This window comes from Mastigoproctus giganteus, chromosome 7 (assembly GCF_048544385.1).
Source record: "Mastigoproctus giganteus isolate SK-2022 chromosome 7, ASM4854438v1, whole genome shotgun sequence".
Taxonomy (NCBI): domain Eukaryota; kingdom Metazoa; phylum Arthropoda; class Arachnida; order Uropygi; family Thelyphonidae; genus Mastigoproctus; species Mastigoproctus giganteus.
This window is the reverse complement of record NC_143581.1, coordinates 207,483,235-207,504,311: the sequence shown is the minus strand read 5'-3', so window position 1 is coordinate 207,504,311 and position 21,077 is coordinate 207,483,235. Positions and strand designations below refer to the sequence as shown.

The following is a 21,077-nucleotide window of genomic DNA, read 5'->3' as shown; positions in this document are numbered from 1 at the left end:
TCTTACTCTAGTTGTTTTTGAAAGATTTATTATTGTTGTCAGATAGTAAAGAGAGGAAATTTATTTTATTTTATTTGTATTCTGATGACCGAAGTTATATGTGGTATCGTGAATTATGTGTTGAGTGTTGTTTGTTATTCATCTGGCCACTTAGTTGCTGGGAGGCTCGATCTCCAAGGAAGGAGTTTCTGAGCATCTGTTCATCAGCCCAGGGAGCTGGACCATCACAGCAGAGAGACACTGCAGAGCCAGAGATGGGAGAGGCACAAGGCATACTCACTGGGCTGCCCTACTCCATCCTAACAAGAGCAGGGACAAGTTAAAAATAAATAAAAAGAAGTTGGAAATGTCCAAGGGCAGACCCAGGTGAAAACTAGAGACGCAAAGCCTTTAGTAGGTTGCAGGAAAAACCTAAAGGAGGGTATGGGGAAGGGAAGATAGAAGAAATACAAAATATAGAAGAAGAGCACCACCTGGAGATGGCTTTGTTTCTTGGCTGAATAGATCTTCTGTATAATGGTAAGCAAGATATTTGAATATATGATGTTTCAACTGATAGTATTTGCTTGAAGGTGGTAGCCACCCAAAGAAATTCCATGAAGAAATGTCGGAGAAGTCAGTGGCCGAGATGGCCTTCAGAAATACATCCCACAACAAGAAGGATGAAGTTGCTTCGAATAAAAGATGTCATGTACTAGTAATTTCACTGCTGAAGATGGCTACAACCAAGAAATAAATGGTAAAAGTCAACTTGATACCTCACATACATAGTTTCTAGATAAGTTATCGGAACAAAAAAAGTCTGTCCTGAAGAGGTGTAAACCAAACTGGAGAAGTCCTTCAAAAAAGATAGTGGCATAGTGACTGAAGGATGCGTAATGTACCGGTAATTTCATTGTCAAAGACAGTGGCAATTGAGAAGTAATTGATAAGAGACTGAACCATTCACAGGAAGAAAGTCTATCCTGATGAGAGCCAGGCATGCAGTGGTATGTGACAAAGCTGGGAAGCTTCTCCAGTAAGGAGAAGTTGCTTGGAATAAAAGATGTCATGTACTGGTAATTTCACTGCTGAAGATTTTTTTTGTTCCAATAACTTATCTAGAAACTATGTATGTGAGGTATCAAGTTGACTTTTACAATTTATTTCTTGGAACATGCAAGAATCGTAAGTTGTTTCCTGGAATCCTTATACCCTGCTGGTGCTGACTCATCTGGTGTTACATATGGTTTCCTTGGTAGGTAACATCAGAATAAAGAAGTTTCATCTGCATTGTACACCTGTTCAGCTGACAGTCCCTCATCAGAAACCGACTTGGCAAATTCATCTAAATACGTCTCTGCAGCATCGTGGTTTGCAGAAGCCTTTTCTCCACAAACCTTCAGCTTGCAAATGCTGTGCCTTTGTTTAAATCTGTTGAACCACCCAGATGAATATTCACATGGAGTTGTCAAATTTAATTCCTCATGAAAAAGTTTAGCTTGGGCCGTTATAATGGAACGATCAAGTGGAAACTTTTCACTCTGATGCTGCCTAATCCATTCAAGCAACACTGTCCACATCTATACTCTTCAACTGGTGTAAAGTTTTTTGCCTGTCCATTAATTTAGACACATCACTGTCGCCATAGAATTTAATTATCTGTTCCTTCTGTTTCTTGATATCATAGATAGTAGATGTACCAACATACTCCTCACTCAAATGCCACACTGATGCACCTTTATCAAGTCTCATAAGTAATTCTACTTTCTTCGATATACTGAGCGCAAAATATTTCCTTTTAGACATGGTATTAAATGAAAATTATAATAAACTGGGACAAATAATCACATAAATGTAGAGGGGCAAGTGTACACACCAGCTGTCATACTGAAACTGACGTGCGATTGATTGCTATGATTCTGCACCTGCACATTGTCAAAAAAAACAGCCTGCCAGTTTCAAAAATAGCTGGTTTTCTGGAAGTCGGATAAATGGTCCAGTACTTGTACTTATTTAGAAGAAAAGTAATGCTGAGAGCAAAAAAGAAAACCAGCTTTTCTGATGTAGAGAAAGAAATATTTATGATTTGCTTAACTAAGAGTGTAATTAAATACTTTACAAAGAAGGGAGAGTAGCAATCAGGGTAAACCCTAATAGCGATATGTGATCTTGTTTAGAAATATGAGTGTCATCAAAGATGAGCATAGGAGCAGTAGACTCTTTTTTGCAAAAAAATAAGACAGATTAATTTTGAGGGCTGCAATTAACTTAAGTTTACCACTGGAAAATTACCTTACAATTGGCATCCGTATTTTTATCTCCTCGGTTCCAGTGGACCCAGTTCAAAGGTCAACTATAATAAATTCTATAGTTTTTACTCTCTGGACACAGCTGAAATTCGCTATAGGTGAAGCCAGAACTGTTTCCTTCGATTTTCCCACTTCAATTTTCAAAAATTCCTATTGAATTTCATGGTTCCTGGGCAATGCGATGTTAGATTTTATGGTTATTGTTTTTCAGAACTGTTTTACAACAACTAATGGCACATGCTGTTAATGAAGATGGACAAATTATCATATCTCTTTCAAAGTCGGTTAACTTACAATATTTATCCATAATGACATTGAATTACCATCTGTGTGAATGTAGTGTAGCGTACCTATATACCTCCTAAACGGTGGGTTTGTCCACTAGTGGGAGGTGTGACAGCATCGCATTGCCCAGGAACTAGGTATCCCACGAATTCTGTCCTTTCAGTGTAGTCTGTGTAGAGGTTGCAAAATTTAAATGTTTAACATTTGTATGCAGAAGGTTAATACCTTTTTAAAATGTAAATAGGCCTAACACTAGTTGACTCCTGGTAGATCTTTGTATAAATTCAATGTGTAACACATTTTAAGATATACTTAAGAACTTTTTAGCCTTTCATTTTCTAATAATTCTGATTCTAATAAATTTTAGTCTAGGGTAATTCAGTTATTCCTGTGGTTTATTTATGTTTCAGTACATGATATATGTAGAATGTTATTTATGCACCTTCCATCAAATCTGATATCTGGGAGAATGCACCAGTTTCATAATATAAATTTTGTGCAACATTCAGTTTATGCACCAAAGCAATTTGCAAAGAATTAGTCCAGTTATATACTTCATCACTCCCTTCATTTTCTGAATTCTGTTATTAGTTAATAGCAGCTATTAATTTATTATTATTCTCAAGAATAATGAAGTGTATTGTAAAGAAACTGCAGGATCATTTAGACAAGACTTCAGTTATAGCTCGGACACAGCATGGTTTTGTTAAGGGGAAGTCTTGCCTGACCAATTTGATTGGATATTATGATGCAGTCACAAAAGAACTGGATGCAGGAAATAGCTTTGATATTATATACTTGGATCTTAGAAAGGCTTTTGATACTGTTGCACATGGAAGACTGCTACACAAATTGGAGCAGTGTGACATTGGAGGCAAATTGCTGCTATGGATAAAGGGGTGGTTGAGGGGGAGAAGACAGAGAGTGGTAATCAATGGACACTGCTCATCGTGGACTAATGTTATTAGTGGAGTCCCTCAGGGCTCAGTGTTGGGTCCATTATTGTTTTCTGTATTTATAAATGATATTGATGATGGTATATCAAGCTTAATGTCCAAGTTTGCAGACGATACAAAGGTTGGCAGGGTTGTCAAGGACACTACTGACACTATGCTGCTGCAACAGGATCTGGAAAGGTTGAGCAGATGGGCTGAGAGGTGGCAAATGAAGTTTAACATTGACAAATGTAAAGTACTACACATGGGAAACAGCAACCCCAGAGCAACGTATCAACTCTGTGGTACTACACTGACAGTAGTAGAGAATGAAAGGGACTTGGGGGTGGTTGTGCAGGCAGATATGAAGTTCTCTGAGCAGTGCAGATGGGCTGCAAGAGTAGCTCATGGAGTATTGTCAATGATATACAGGAATTTTTCCAGCAGGGATAAGGAGGTGATTATTCCCTTGTATAAGGCAATGGTCAGGCCACACCTAGAGTACTGTATACAGTCTGGAGGCCTCATTTCAAGACTGATGTAGAGCTGCTGGAACGAGTACAGAGAAGGGCAACAAGATTAGTGAATGGAACAAAGGGGTGCTCTTACGAAGAAAGGCTTAAGTTTTGCAAATTACAGTGTCTGGAGACTAGGCACCAGCGAGGTGACTGATAGAGGTGTATAAAGCCTTGAATGGTTTGAGCATGCTCAATGCTGATGGGATTCTTCCTCTAGCTCAGAGTAATCACCTGAGAGGGCATAAATTCAAATTGAAGAAAGACAGATGTAGGATAGACGTGCGGAAATTTGCCTTTAGCCAGCGGGTGGTTGGTTGGTGGAACAGACTTCCATCCCTTGTAGTGGAGGTTGATAGCTTAAATAAGTTTAAGGCTCAGCTGGACAGGTATTTTGAACGAACAGAGGGATGAAGTGGGTTTTTTTTTTCTTTTTTTGGCTGATGCTGCATAAGCTTGCTTTCTTGCATCAAATGCCTCTACTAATGCTAATGCTAAAAGAAATCATAATGAATATTGAAATGCATTATGAATTTTTCTCCTTTCAGTGTCCATTGTTGATATTTTTAAGGCCAACTACCATCAACTACTTGTATGGGCATTGAAAATATCATCACCAGGCTCCAATGATATTTAACAACTAAGTTCTAAGGTACCATCACCAGGGACCTAAGTGCCAAGCATTATAACATACTGATTTCTAGTGATTTTTTGTGAAGCCCCCTATAGAATAATATTTTGTATTATTCTGAGAAGAGAATTTAAAGGCACTTCTCTCTCTAATAAAAGGTCCAAAGGGGAGGCAACTAAAGGCCTAGATAGAAAGCTGCCTTCTATTAATTTGTTTGTTCTCTTACAAGATGATGTATAAGCCTTGCTTCCTTGCATTATTTGCTACTGCTAATACTAAGGTTAATCACTAACACACTAATTTTCATCTGTTTGGCCCCTTTCCTCCTCAAAATCTGGGAGGGAAGGTGTTCTCCTCAATGCTAAAAGCAGCAAACATGTGCAACATCTTGAACTCCAAAATCCTGTCCTAAGAGAAGGAAGTTTTGAGAGCATATCATATACTGAATAAGTTTACCAAAATAATAAACAGAAACATTGCAGAATATTCATTATCCTAGCATGGCTGAATTTTTTCCACAGAAAATAATTTTCTACCCACATGAACAGTGGTACTTCTCTACCAAAAAGCAGCATAGTACCACAGCTAGTAATAGGCAAGTAGCACTCCAGATTACCAGTTCATGGCTTGTAGTTCACCCAGTGTTTGCCTACTGTGCTCCTTATTCCTATGGCAAATACAATGCTACTGGAAGTGACTAGTATCTCCTCCAAGCCCCCTCCTCCTCCCACACACATGCTTAGCATGACTTAGTATTAGTATTGGCAACACAATGTATGGAAGCAAAGCTTTTTAGCAAAAAAAAAATAAATAAATAAAAATCCACTTCATTTGCCCATTCCTGCAAATTATTTGCCTAAACCTTGTTTAAAATTTATTCAAACTTGGTATAACAGAAACATGGTGTCACTAATACTGCAGGTGCAGAATTTCAGTATGGTGATTATAATGCTTACAGAAAAGAGAGAAATGATGGGATGTGGGAGGTTATGTTTTTGGTTAAGTACATAGATTCTAAAACAGTACAACCAGGTCAGTGTGTTGTTGAGTCAGTCTGGTGTGAAAGAGGCCATGAATATCATTAATAAATATTAAAAACAGTAAAGGGCCCAGGTGTTGACCCCTGCAAACTAATCCCACTCATCACATAAGTCCAAAAGGCACCTCCATAGCCAGGTGGGCAGGAGCAGCAGTGCGTAGCACATGCTTCTTGATTAGACCGGGGTTCAAGCCCGTGACCACCAAATACAGAGGATGCGGAAAGGTCAGGGAATGACCACCGCATATCCCCGGAGCAATATGGCCTTAGTTGCTAATGCTCCTAAAAACCAAACAACAACAACAACATTAGTCCATGAAGAGTAGCAACCATTTAAAACCACTTAACCATTCGTTTATCCATAATTGTAACTTTCTTCTAATGCTACATCGCTCCAGTTTTTATAGGATTATATGCATGATACAGCATCGAAAGGGATTGTAGTACAGCATCAAAGAAGTTAAGGGATTTTGTTTTCACAAAGGTAATTATAATGGGCTATTTTTTAAACTTTTTACAGTGGGCCAACTAATGTTAAAAAGTGTAAATGCCAAATTAGGGAGTGTTCAGAGAGGTAATAAGTCCAATAAGCATTTTATATCAAATAGATATTTGTCAAGGTTTAGGAAAAAAAAAATGGATGTCAGATGAACTGATATGCTTAGTGTGCAGAGAATAAAAATACATGAGATAATTATAAATTGTCAGAAGAATAGAGAAACTTGCAGTCAGTAGTGCTTCACAGTGCTATAGCTTATAAGACAAACCTTAGGTTTCTGTTTTCGGTCTGTGCAACCAGAGATCATTATGGAGAGTATCCTAAGTTTTTTGTTATAGTTCTTTTAGAGAACTATGATTCCTTGTTATAATTTTCTTTCTTTATGTTTGCCTGTAGCAACAGTTAAGTACTTGTTGAAATTTTTATGAAATTTTTTTTGTACACCACTAACAAAAACACCAAAGGGTTTCAATTTGTTTGGCATACCTGTATGTAACTTTTAACTAAAGTTTATTGATAATCTTTCAGTTCTTCCATATCAATCTAATTAGAATTGATTTGATGCAAACAAGAAAAAATTTTCTTCTGTTCACATTATATCAAATACATTGGTAGTTTACTGTTTTTTAATTTTTAAAATACTTTAATAGAATAGTGTATATTTTGAAATATTTTCTAAAGTAAATATTTTATTTTAGGTATTGAAGCAGCTCCCAAAAAAACACGAAGAAACCAAGTTATGTCCCCTTTCAAGTTCACAACATCAGTATTATGCAAATTTAGTGATAAACTTATCTAAACAGGTTGGTGAAATTGTTCTGATTAATTTAACTTTTTTCCTACCTTGTGGCAGAAAAATAGGGAAAAAATTGAGCATAAATGTAAGCAATCCTTATAAATCTCTCACCACAAAATTCAAGACTGTAATTTTAAATGCCCTGTCATATACAGTATCTGAGCAAAAGTGACATACAGTTTGACTAATTTTAAAACTGTAATGCCAGCCAATCTGTGTGTCATTTAAGTAATAATACAGTGACTGTAAGAAATAAACTTATATAGTTTATTACTTATAGTCATTGTATTATTACTCTCCCCAGAAAACTTCCCGAGCCAGGTGGGAAGTGTAATACTTTAGAATATTATAAAATTTTCTGTTATTTATAAATTTTTCTGTTATTTTATAAATGTGACTTAAGCGATCCAGAGCAAAAATTAATTGCATAATTTAACATTATATGCTCCTGTCGCATTGAACTCGATCACATAGTATGTTCGTTTGTGCCATCTGGGCAGGAGGGGAGACTCCTCGCTTAGGTTGATTGGGGTATGCCGCCTGTCTGTCTTCCTTATGGCCTGGTAGAGTGCTGCTATGTTTTTCTGGAAGTAATCCGTCAGGTTTGCTATTGCTGTTTTTTGTTGCTTGATGAGGTCTGTCAGGCCCTGATCCTCCCTCTTTTTGAGCTATTGTCAGTCTCTCCAACGGCTGACTTCGGGTGGTGTTGGCTGCTCTTGGTCATCATTGTCCTTATCTTTCTCATGATATCCTCCAGCTTTGAGGATATCATGAGTTGACAATATCATGACCCAAAACTTTGAGTCCCAAAATTATAAAACTTTACAAAAATCCAAGTCATTATGTGCAGATAGATGGACATAGTGAAGACAATATGGCACATTATGAAATACAGGGTGTCTCAAAAATATTCGTACAAATGTTTAGGGGAGGTAGGTAACATCTAAAGGAATGTGAATCGCATAGGAACCCATAACCGAAAACATCACAGGAAAGTAATAGCAGAGGCACAAGAAGCAGAAATGACACAAGACAGTAATTAGTGGCAAACATTTATTTGACATAATATTAACAATGGAGTACGAGAAGGATGCATTTCATGATGTTACAACAGATGCTTGAAGGTTCCACCAATGAGACGCGATGCGTGCGTGACACCGACGCAGCATGGATTGGCAGAAACGGTTGAACACACCTGGAGTTTCTTTGGCAGTAGCAGCAGCGCAGACGAGTCTTTCCACGAGATTCATTTCCATCTCCACAGGCGATTCATACACGATAGATTTGAGTGCCCCCCCACAGAAAGAAACCAAGGCTCGATAAATCAGGTGAGCGTAGGGGCCAGGCAGTGGGTCCACCTCGGCCAATCCATCGACGCCCAAAACGCCTGTTCAAATGGTCATGAACACACCTTCGATAATGGGCAGGCGCCCCGTCATGTTAAAACCAAATGTTGCATCTCACATTTGCTGGAACATCGTCAAGTAACCCTGGTAGAACTTGTTCAAGAAAGATCCGATATTTAGGGGAGTTCATGCGAGATGGTAACAGGTATGGGCCAACTAAGCAGTCACCGACCATACCTGCCTCCTTAGCCAGGTGGGCAGGAGCAGCAGTGCGTAGCACACGCTTCTTGATCAGACTGGGGTTCGAGCCCGTGACCACCAATACGGAGGATGCGGAAAGGTCAGGAAATGACCACCTCATATCCCCCGAGCAATATGGCCTTAGTTGTTAATGCTCCTAAAAACCAAATAACAACAACAATAACAGCTAATCCCAGATCCCCTCCATGCACAATAAAAGCTTTATATATCAAGTGACATGAGGATTTTTATCCCTGTGCTTTGTATCCAGCATCCCATCAACTTGTGAAAAACTAGTGGACAATAGTAAAATCTTCGAGATTTTCAAAAACAGCTGTCATTCTTGCAGAACAAAGTACAGTTCATACTCACTAATCAAGACTTGCTATTGCACCATCAGTTATAAGCTTAAAATCATGAGCACTTCTAGATGCGATCAAGATAACAAAAAAAAAAGAGAGCTAGTAGATTAGTTACACCCAATCCCCATGCTTCGAACTCCAATCTTTTTTTTTGCTTAGGAGCTGATAGGTTAGTTACAGAAGGAGCTAGTAGATTAGTTACACCGAATCCCATGGGATTGGGTGTAACTAATCTACTAGCTTTTTTTGAGCTTTTTGCACTAATAGTAATAGAAGCATGTGATGCAAGAAAGCAAGTGTATGAGCTTATGTAGCATCAGCCAAAAAAAAACAATATTCACACAACCATTCCCTCTAAAGGTTTGTCCAGTTCCTCCTTGAATTTATTTATGCTATCAACTTCCACAACAACAGATGGAAATTTGTTCTAGCAATTAACCGCCTGCTGGCAAAAGGCAAATTTCTACACATCTCTTCTACAGCTGTCTTTCCTCAATTTGAATTTATGCCCACTTCGGTTCTTAATCTGAGCAAGCAGAAGAATCCCATCAGAATTCAGCATTCTCAACCCAATCAAGGCCTTATACACCTCAATCAGATCACCTCGCACGTGCCTAGCCTCCAGCCGCTGCAATTTGCAGAACTTGAGCCTCTCTTGGTAAGAGGACCCCTTTGTTACCCTCACCAATCTTGTTGCCCTCTCTGTACATGCTCAAGCAAATTTACATCCTTCCTAAAATGAGGCCTCCAGACCTATAACTATCTGATTATCTGAAATATCTAATTATCGGAATTATTTTTCGCACAGTACTCAAGGCGTGGCCTGACCATTGCCTTATACAAAGGGATAATCACCTCCTTTTCCCTGCTAACAAAATTCCACTATATCATTGACAAAAACCCATTGACCTGCTCTGGCAGCCTGTCTGCATTGCTCAGAAAACTTCATATCTGACTGCACAATTACTCCCAGGTCTTCTTCATTTTCTACCACCCAAAGTGTAGTACCACACAGTTGGTACGTTCCTCTAGGGTTACTTCTACCCATATGCAGAACTTTGCATTTGTCAATGTTAAACTGCAGTTTCCACTTCTCAGCCCATCTGCCCAAATTTTCTAGATCCTGTTGCAGTAGCACACTGCCATTACTATCATTAACAAACCTGCCAACCTTTGTCTCATCTGTAAAATTCGACACTAAGCCTGATATACCTTAATCAATATCCTTGATAAATAAACAAAACAACGGTGGGCCCATCACCAAACCCTGTGGGACTCCACTAATAACATTACTCCGCAAAGAGCAGCATCCATTGATTACCACTCTGTTTTCTCCCACTTAACCACCTTTTATTCATTGTAGCAACTTACCATTTAATACCATTCTGCTCCAATTTGTACATAGTCTTCCATGTGCAACAGTGTCAGAAGCTTTCCTGAAATCCAAGTATATGATATCAAAATTATTTTTCACATCCATCTAATGACCTTAACTGTAAGAGATCTGCAGATTTACTTAACAAGTACAGGTTAATGCTAAAAAAAAGTTGTGAGTTAGGGTTAAATTTGAAAGTATCTGCAATTCTTCCCAGATATGATAGGAGGGAGTATATGATGAGAGACTTATCAATCAATTCGACATTGGAGAGATCGTGCAAGGCTCATGGGGTAGAATTTTTTTTGGTGTGGTCTGTGCTTGTTGACAGGAGAGACTGCTTCTTCAGGGATGGGGTACACTTAAATAGAAAGGGCGCAAGAATATTTGCTGATGCAATCAAGACAATGTTAGGTGGGTCGGAAAACTGCTAGTTTGGGGATACACAGGCCAAAAGATTAACAGTGGCTGCGTGCAGAGTCAAAAGTGATTCTTGCACAGCATTCTATTAGAATGTGCAGCAGCCTGAAAAACAAGGTGCTGGAGATTTCCAAAACTACTGGGAGTAATAGTGGAGCAAGTAAATACATGGGCTGTGTTAGAGTAACTAAGAGTACGAACAATTGCATGTATACTTACATGTACACCAATGCTAGAAGTATAGTAAATAAATTTAATGAATTTGAAGTGCTGATCAAGGCATCAAAGGCAGATATTGTTGGGATATCAGAGTCATGGTGTCACACAGATATAAGCAGTGCAGAATTGGAATTTGGGGAGTACAATATGTGCGGAAAGGATAAACACGGCAAGAAAGGAAGAGGGGTTATGCTGTTGACTAAGAAACACATAAAATCTAAGTAAGGGCATCCAGTTGACATGAGTAGACAGTGCAATGTTGAGTCAGTTTGGTGTGACATAAACACTGGGAAAGAGGAAATGAGAGTAGGAGTGTATTATAGAGTTAATGACTCTGATGAGTACAACAAACAGTTGTGCAGAGGAATAGAGTGGGCTAGTAAATCAGAACGTTTTGTAATGGGGGATTTTAACTTTCTAGATATTGACTGGAACTTGTGGGTTGCTCACTCGCACGCTAGTAAGACTTTTGTGGATTTATTGGAGGATTGTTTTCTACAGCAACATGTTCGAGGGGAAACCAGAGGGAGGAATACTCTTAGTCTGATTATTCATGCATTAAGAATTTGCAGATAAAGGAACAACTAGGTGGCAGTTATCACAGTGTACTGTGTGGGATTTACTTAAAGATGTTATTACCGTCAAGGGTAAATGGAAGGGTTTTGCTTTCCTGAAGGTGACTATAGTGGTCTCAGATAGTTTTTAAATTCTATACAGTATGATCAACTGATGATGTTACCAATGGTTAATTCTAAATGGGAAGAGTCCAGAGACTTAATCTTGTAGGCTACTAGGCTTTTCATACTAAATAAGAAACACTGTTCAAGGTTCAGGCCTAAATGGATGTCAGATGAATTAATGAGGCTCATGACAGAGAAGAAAAATGTATGGGATGCATATAAATTTTCAGGCAACACAGAAGTCTATGGCAGATATAAGCAAGTCTGTAATCAAGTCATAAAGGAGGTTAGGCAGGCCGAGGCAGATTACGAGAAATCTTTGGCAAAAAATGCAAAGAAAAACAACAAAGAGTTCTTTACTTATGTAAACTCTAGAAGGAAGGGGATGAATCAGATTGGTTCACTCAACGTAGATGATCTGACTATTCATGATCCTGCTCAAGTAGCTGATAAACTGAATGAGTATTTTGCATCTACATTCATACATGAGGAGTTATTCAAGGAGAGGAATGCCACGAGTTTATCAGACTCTTAACAGGGTGCTAAGTGATTTTGTAATAACTGAGAACAAAGTGTAGGAGAAATTGTTGAAGTTAAACATAAAAAAGGCACCTAGGGTGGATGGAATCTATCCATTTTTATTGAAGGAGGCAGCAAGGGAAGTTAGCAAACTCTTAGCCATAATTATGAGAGCATCCTTTAGATTCAGGGGAGGTCCCCATGGACTGGAGATGTGCAAATGTGACTTCAATTCACAAAGGAAGATCAAAGGGTGACAAATAATTATAGGCCTGTTAGTCTAACTTCTGTTGCGGGGAAAATAATGGAGTCACTGATTAAAGAGGTGATGCAGGATCACCTAGACAAGACTGCAGAAATAGTTCAGACACAGCATGGGTTTGTTAAGTGGAGCTCTTGTCTGACCAATTTGATTGGATACTATGATGTGGTTACAAAGGAACTGAATGCCAAAAATAATTTTGATATCATATACTTGGATATGATATATCTTGAATATGATATCCTTTAGCCAGTGAGTAGTTGATTGCTGGAACAGACTTCCATCTGTTGTGGAAGTTGATAACTTAAATAAATTCAAGGCTGAACTAGACAAACATTTGGACTGACTGCATGGAAAATGGGAAGGTTGGTTTTTTTTGACTGATGCTGTATAAGCTTGCTTTCTTGCATCATATGCCTCAGCTAATGCTAACCACTGGACCAGGTATCAGACCAGCTCACCTATCTTGTAATTCAACCTGACCCCAAACCTTCAATGTCAGGAAGTGTCTGGTGAGTGAGACGGCTTTATGAACCTCTAGGTAAACGAATTCTGGGCCCTAGATGGCCCCCACACAAACAGTAGATATGACAATGTGGAATCTCATAAAAGCGCACTACAATCCAGCCACACCAGCTCAGTCATCAAAAGAAGCAAGCAGCGAGCACTCATTGGCCCTATAAGCCTGCACAATGAACAGCTAAGCAAGCTGAGTGAACACCCCGATCACATGATGACTAAATAGCTTGGCCGTCATCCACCCTTCTTCCAACCATCCACTGCATCACCACATTATGCAAAAAATCAGCCGAATTCAGATAACCCTATAGGTTATCTGAGGTCTACAGGTTTCAAACAAGGTTTGAAACCTGTAGACCTCAGCATATACTCCCCCTGTAATGAGGCCCACAGCGCCTTTGCCACTATGTCCCATACCAACCAGTTATGGGGTAAGCATATCCGTTTGATAATTCTTCAGTCTGGGTAAAATTTGTAGCTAGATCTCACATCGCACGCAAGAAGGCTCCTCCAGCTATCTGCCCAAAACCTACTCTATGGACCCCATCAATACAGAAGCGTCCAGTTTCCATGGGCACCTATGCTACATTAAAGCTGCATGCATTATCACAGCTTACAAAAGTAAGGACAAGCATCTTTGTCTCAAAACTTGATCCCCATATGATCCCCACCCAAATTGCAGCCATTGTTGAAGAACTCCAACTGTGTGTCTCTGTAAAGCAGCTTCCAGTCAAAAGTAATAACTACGCAGCTTTTAAGCTGGAATGCAACCCAAAAGAATTCAATAAAATCTCCCACCCATCAATGTGGCCAGTTGGAGCAATAATCTAACCATTTTACAAGACCTCTCACAGAGATGACGCCCCCTTAGCCACAGCAAGGAACTGCCAGATGCCAACTAACCGACTTCTAAAAGACCCTGAAAACAAAATGTCTGGTCTGGAATATGATAATTCTGCATGTGGTCACACAAATTCCCTGCCTCCTAGTAAACACCAATCATTGTCATCTCCTGCATGCACTACCTCCATACCAGAAGAACATGACTATTCCAACCAGGATCACAAATTGCTCCTGCCATAAGCGACCAAAAAACAAATATAAAAGGCCAGCAACCTTGGTAAAAATCCTTACGACTACTATGCTTCAGCTACTCTACCAAAATGTGTGCAGCATCAGAAATAAAATTGACACCGTAGAGCAGTTACTTTTAGCCTGACACTTGGATCTTCTCTGCATCATGGAAACATGGTTAGAATGTGGCCAGGAATGTATTGCAATCCCGTCCCAGCAGGATATGGGTCCTCCTTTACGTTATTATTATTATTAGCCATATGGTGCAAGGAAGCCTGAGGCTTATACTGCACCAGCCAAAAAAAAAAAAAATTCTGAATTACCCCGAGAGAGAGAGAGAGAGAGAGAAGTAGAAGGGAATCACCAAGAAAGAGAAGAATGATGATATCCACCTGAGGACCCTGGATGTGCCAAGTCCATACTCACCAAATGTGAGCCCCTGGGGTTAAAATTGAGGGATAACAGGGGAGAAGGGAAGGAGGGTGCTGCCATCTTTTATAAACAAGCCCTCTTTACACTGATCTCTAGCATCTCAAGTGAATTGCAAGATTTTGAAGCTATCTCTGTCAAGCTCAAGAACCAATCCACCATACTCCAAGTGGTTGTAGTTTGTCCCCCATCGCTATCTCAAAACCTCATCCTTGAAGTAGCTAATTCAATCTGCCACTGTCAACATCGTATGTGGCGACTTCAATCTGCCCCTCAGCATAACAATTTAAAGCAGTAGCTCCTTTCTCGCCTTGTCAGCGGACTCCCAACTCATGAGCCCGCCAACTCCACCTAATCCTGGCCTCCATACCCTGTACTACTGATCAAATCCCAGAGACAGTGCTCAACTCTGACTATAACTCACTTTGATGCTATTTCAACTACTGACTTATCGCCTCTTCTCAACCCACCAACGAAAACCATGTCCCACGTCAGCCCAAAATTCCTGGACATATCCAGATGCATTGTGGCAGCCTCATCTATCCCTTGGTTGACCTTTGAGTCACTTGATGTTGAGTTGACTGTCACCCTGCTCACCAATTGGATTGTCTTTGTGACTAGCTATGCAGCCACAAGAAAGATTACGATCTCTCCTCAATCTAAAGCATGGTGGTCCCACAACCTGAAAATGCTCTTCGACCTTAGGCAACACCTGCACAAATTGTGGAAGCAGTCTTACAAAAATACAGACAAAGTGATTAAATTGTACCTTGACAGGACCGTACACACCAGGAGGGTTCCATATAAGGATATCCCTTCAGGTTTCCCCCACACAGCTTGATTACATCACCAGGCTTACTACCACTGTCAACCCAGAAGATCAGCCCTGGCTACCACTTTGAAACCAATTTTGACCCATTGATAACCATACTATTATCGAGACAAAAGTTAATTGCTGCCATAAACTCATTGCCGGCAACTTCTGCTACTGGACCTGATGGGATCTCACAATTTATGCTTAAGAGCCTAAGCCCTTGCATCCTACAAGCTCCACATATTTTTAACTCAGTGCACTGCTTCCCACACTAATGGAAGAAATAGCTAGTCAAACCAAGGTCAAAAATTCAAGCTCTGTCCCTTGCAAAACACTACAGGCTGATCTCAAACTCATCCTGCATGTTGAAGCTGCTAGAAAATATACTGCTGCCAATCCTCACTAAACAGATCTTACCAAACAACCCCCAGCAAATCCACTGTGCACTTCCATGCAGATCAACTGTGACTAATCTTCTAGCAGTTACTAACAGAATCCTCACAGCCTTTGAGAATATAGAAAAACTGGCAGCTGACTATGTAGACATCGTATTTGCATTCAACATCGTGCACATCCCATCTCTCCTAAAGCTACTAGATGTAGCCGAGTTATCAGGAGCGAGATTGCAGTAGCACTGGAACCCCAGTCTGCTCTTTGAGTGGACTGGGGTTCAAGCCTGTGACTCCTAAATACTGTTATTGTTTGTTTTGGTAATTAATTGTAAATTCCCCTGACCCTGTGATCATGCTGGAATATTAAAAAAGAAGAACCACTATCAGATAGGTGGTGACATCTTAGCTTTCTTCACATCTCTGCTGCATAACCACATAGTGAAACTGTTTGTAGATAATGCCCAATACTGCAAAGTAGTTTCGGTTGGTTGAAGTTTCACAAAGGGCAGTACTATCTGGCCTCCTCTTCACCACCTTCATTGCTCCACTGGTAACCCAAGAGCTGAATACCCTGGTATATGCCGATGACCTAGAGGTACTCACGGCAATTAAGGCAAACCAAGACCCTCACCAAATCTCAGAAGAACCAACCTCCACTCTCTCATCGATATCTATCTACCTAAAACAGTTTAGTCTGTGCATTAATCTTGAGAAGTCAAACTATGATCTTCTCATTAAAGCAATATACAACGAAAATCCATCCAGCCCTCAATGGAGCCCCCCATCCCACTTGTTCAAAATCACATTGATCTAGGGCTCAGATTCGTTCCAAAGCTTCTACTTTGGGTCGAATCTGAGCCAAAATGTAAACCTGTTTCTCACAAAAGCTGCCAGACTGAGCTGGATGGGCAAGCAGCATCTGCAATGTAACAGACAAATCCACCATGGTCAGATACATTGTAGCAAAAGTTTATCCCTCCCACTTCTCTATGCAGCAGTGATTTGGGCTTCTGCATCTCCCACTACCACTAAACCAGCATTCTCCTCTGAGTATTGGCTCTTCAAGTGGGCTTGCCACAAGCTTAGCCTACCTCCCCAGCCCCGGACCACAGCTACGGCGATCACACTCAACATCCCAAGGCTCACCTGGCTCTTTAATGAAAGGAGACTCATCACAACGGTCAAGCTCATGAACACACCTTCACCTGTCAGACCAGTTTCTTCCTCAGCAGATATATGTTATCACTCGTCCAGGATCTAGATGTTGATTTCAAAAAGTTTAGTTAGGATCGACAATATAGAAAAAGAATACTCAGTGGCAGGTGGCCAAGGCTACCAATATTATAACCCAAGTCCCGAGCATTGTAAACTCTTACACAATTTAATTCAATGTATATAATTATGCAATTCAGTGTATATTCGTATGCTATGTATTTTGTAACTAGACTATACACTCACCTAATGTTTTCTGTATACTCATTTCATTTCTTCATTTTCTAGTACTCTATTTACTTTACTTATTATTTTATTTTTTATGGTGATTTGGGTAACTTTATCTTTATAGTACATTGTTAACCTCTGGCCACTGTGCTGTGATGAGTATTTGCAACTACACAATTGTAAATCATCATCTAGTGTTGCAAAAAGATTCTTTTCCTTCTTCTTAAAACTAAACTTTTGGATATATATCATTTTAAATCACATTGTAATATTTCAGTATTCACTATCTGTCTGATGAGAAACCAATAGGTCTTTAAATAGGCTCTCGTGGCAGTGTCTCATATTTTAAGCAGATAATAGAATTACCTTTTGGTGATAATATTTGTTTGAAAGTAGTACATCTTGTGATAACTATCGATGACTGAAATTTGTTCTGTCTCTATATTAAACCCACCTAGCAATTACTTATGACAGGTGAAATCCTGCTGGCTATTAAATTAACAAGAGGGATAAGATAATGCTCATAGATAATAAATAATCATATTGTTTTTGCATCACAATCACAGAGTTTGGCCTGTGTGGTCAGAATATGTGATTTGAAGGAATAATGTGATGAACTTTCTGTTTTCAATGTTCAAACCAGAACTCAGGTCTAAATCCAATTTGATCACCTTTTGAGATATTTTGGAATATCACTTGAAAACCAAAACAAGAAATCCTTTTTTTTTTTTTTTTTTATGTAAACCCCAAACAGGAGAGTTTGGGGTTTACATTTTTTGATTTGGTAGTTGTTGGCGCATCGGCTTCTGTGGCCATATTGCACCTCCAAAGGTTTTTGCAGTACAGTGATCCAAGCCCGAGGCGGGAATCGAACCCGCGACCTTTGGGTTGCCGGGCAGGTACTTTACCCACTCGGCTAGCCCGGTCGGCACAGGAGAGGTATTAGAACCTATAGTACTTAGTACCGTGCTTGGGTTGGAGGTTGAGAAGATGAAAGAAGGTATTTGTTGACATTAAACTTGAACTTCTGTAGACTGTAATTTTCAGGAAATACATATGAAGGTAGGTGGTTCCAAAAAACAAAAAACAGCAGTTGAATGAATAAACGAGGAAGATGAAAAGTTGGTTCTGTGAGTTTGAAGTTGGACAGTAAATGGATGTTGGCTGGTGGCGGCACGTGTTCAGACTGTTTTGAAAGAGAGTGCAGGAATTATAGAGGCCAATTCAGAAGAACAGTGCCATGGAAGTATCTGTAGAAAAGGCATGCAGCAGAAACAGTACATCTATGAGACAGCGAGTGGAGAGACTCTGCTAGAGAGGAGTTATTAATTAACCTAACTGCCCTCTTCTGAATGGAATCTAGGAGAGGTTTTGGGTGCACCACCCCCAGATGTGGGAACAATATTCCATGGTAGGGCGGATTTGTGATTTGTACAGAGTGAACAGCCGTTTGCAAGAAAAGTAACACCGAGAGCGAAAGAGAAAACCAAGTTTTTTAGATGCAGAGGAAGCAATATTTCTAATGTGCTTGCACCAAGAGAGATTACAAGTCAGGGTAATCCCCAAAAGAGATATATCATTTTGCCTAAAAATCAGAGTGTCACCAAAGATAGGCATAGGAGCAGAAGAATCCTTTTTGCGAGATATAAGACAAGACTCAGTTTTAGAAGGATTGAAATCAACTAAGCTGTCTTTGCCACACTGGAGAATTACCCGAAGATCAGCATTTAAGGAATTGGTAGCAGATTTTTGAGAAGTTGAAGTTGATTGAACAGGGCAAGGTTTCTCAAAATGGAAAGTGGAATGCAATGTGCTACCATTGGCAAAACTATGGATAGGATTTCCAGTCAATGGAAGAAAGTCATTAATATACAAGCGTTAAAGAGTGGGGGAAAGAACTGAACCTTGGGGGTCACCGGCATTAGTGGAGAAGTTAGAAGACAGAGAGCCATCTACCATCGCCCTCAGTGAGCATTCAGAGAGAAAACTGGATAACCAATTACAAAAAACCGTTGGCAAACCATAAGATGGAAGTTTGTTTAGAAGACCTTTATGCCAAACACGATCAAAAGCCTTTGAGATGTCAAGACCAACTACTTGTGTTTCACTGAACCTTTCCATTGAATTAGTCCATAAAAGGGTAACATAAGCCAGAATATCACCAGTGGATTTACACTGACGGAATCCATACTGGCGATCATTGATCAGACAGAAGGTTTCTACTTCTACTCTTTCTAGATAGAAAGAGTAGAAGTAATTGCAATGGGATGACAATTTGATGGGAGGGATTTGTCATCCTTTTTTGGAACTGGCTGGATATGAGCAAATTTCCAAGCAGAAGGAAAAACACCTTTGGAATAAGAAAGTGAAAAAAGGCGGCAAAGAACAGGAGCACACGTTTGGAGAACAAGTGCAGAAATACCATCAGGACCTGGAGCTTTCTTAGCATCAAGATTCGTCAAAATGCTTCTGACATCCTTTTGACGGATCACCATAGGAGGCATTGAATGGAGCGTGTTGTGAATGGTGGGAGGTGTTTTACCAAGATCATTAATACATGAGTTGGAAGAAAAATGGGATGCTAGCAGGTCAGCTTTATCCTTGGCTTAAGTGACAACAAAACTATCTGGTTTGGACAGATGTGGGAGCAGAGCTGGGCAAAAGTTGCGGCCAATAGCTGGGCAAGAGACTAGAATGCTCGGCTACCATTAGGGCAAGAAGCAAGTTTTCTACTCTTAGCCTGTTCAAACTCTAGTTTGGACTGGTTAATAACTGCTTTACAATTGTTGCAAACTTTGGTGTAAGCAGAAAATGAAACTGAAGAATTAGAAACAAGCCACTTACGATATCCAACATTCTTCTCTTGAACAGCCTTAGCACATTTATTGGAAAACCAAGGTTTAGATAAAGGACGAGATTTTAAAGTAGAGTGTGGGATAAAGGATTCCATTCCTGCAAGAATAATTTCACTGACACGATCTGAGCAAATATTGACATCAGAAGTTTTGAAACAGTAATCCGACCGAAGAAAAGAAATCATGCAGGTCATCCCATTTTGCATTCTTGTAATGCCAAACAACACAAGGTTGGGAATAGCCATGAAATAAAGGCTCCATTGGAGAAGAGACAATCACCAAGTTGTGATCTGAAGTGCCTAAAGGACCTCTTACTTTAACCATGTACTTAGAAGGGTTGTTTGTGAGAAAAAGATCAAGCGTATTGGTTGTATGATTAGGATTGTCCAGTATTCTTGTAGGTAAATGAACAATCTGTGCAAGGTCATTAGTAATTGCAAAAGCTTCAGCATTGCCGGTGTGACTAGAAAACGGAAGCCAGCTGTAGTTGTGAACATTAAAATCACCAAGGAAATTTACTTCACTGTTAGGAAAGTTGGACTGGAAAAAGTCAAGTTGCAAAGAAAGGAAGTCAAAGAGCTCCAAGTGATTAGTGGAATTGGGAGAACGGTAGAGACAACAGATGAATTTGACACATTGAGATAGAGAGATTTTAAGCCAGAGAAGATCAAAGAGAGGAGATTCCAAATTGCCAAGTCTCTGACAGGTAATATCAGAACGGACATATGCACAAGTACCACCTTTGAGGCGAAAGGAATCATACAGCGAATAATTTGGGCATCTGAGATGAGCAGTAGCTGAATCAACCGATAACTGAGATTCTGTCAGAAAAAGTACATGGTGTTGGGCAGACTGTAAGTGGAAATGGACATCATTGAGATTAGAATTGAGCACGTATATTTGTGAAATGAATTAGGAAGTGTTTGAGAGGTTTAGATCTTTTTGCCAATAAGCTTGCTCAATTAGTTTGACAATTCATGGTGTATTCAATAGTAAGAAAAAGTGGGTGGGACATGCTGTATGAAGTAATGAAATTTTTCAAGATGGTGTACACATGGTAAGAATATACCCAGATCCTTGACATAACGTGGCCTCGACAAAGCTCCCCCCCCCACATACAAACTACTGACTCCCTCCAGT

At 39.7% G+C, this 21,077-nt stretch overlaps 1 protein-coding gene across 1 annotated transcript in view; it reads left to right on the top strand.

Moving 5' to 3' along the window:
* Window positions 1–21,077, top strand: part of LOC150083623 (SWI/SNF-related matrix-associated actin-dependent regulator of chromatin subfamily A containing DEAD/H box 1B-like) — a 276,675-nt gene that overhangs the window by 163,206 nt on the left and 92,392 nt on the right. Inside the window, exon 12 of the mRNA XM_090377391.1 lies at window positions 6,894–6,998. Coding sequence (XP_090233517.1) covers window positions 6,894–6,998 — 105 coding nt within the window. The remainder of the gene's footprint in view (window positions 1–6,893; window positions 6,999–21,077) is intronic.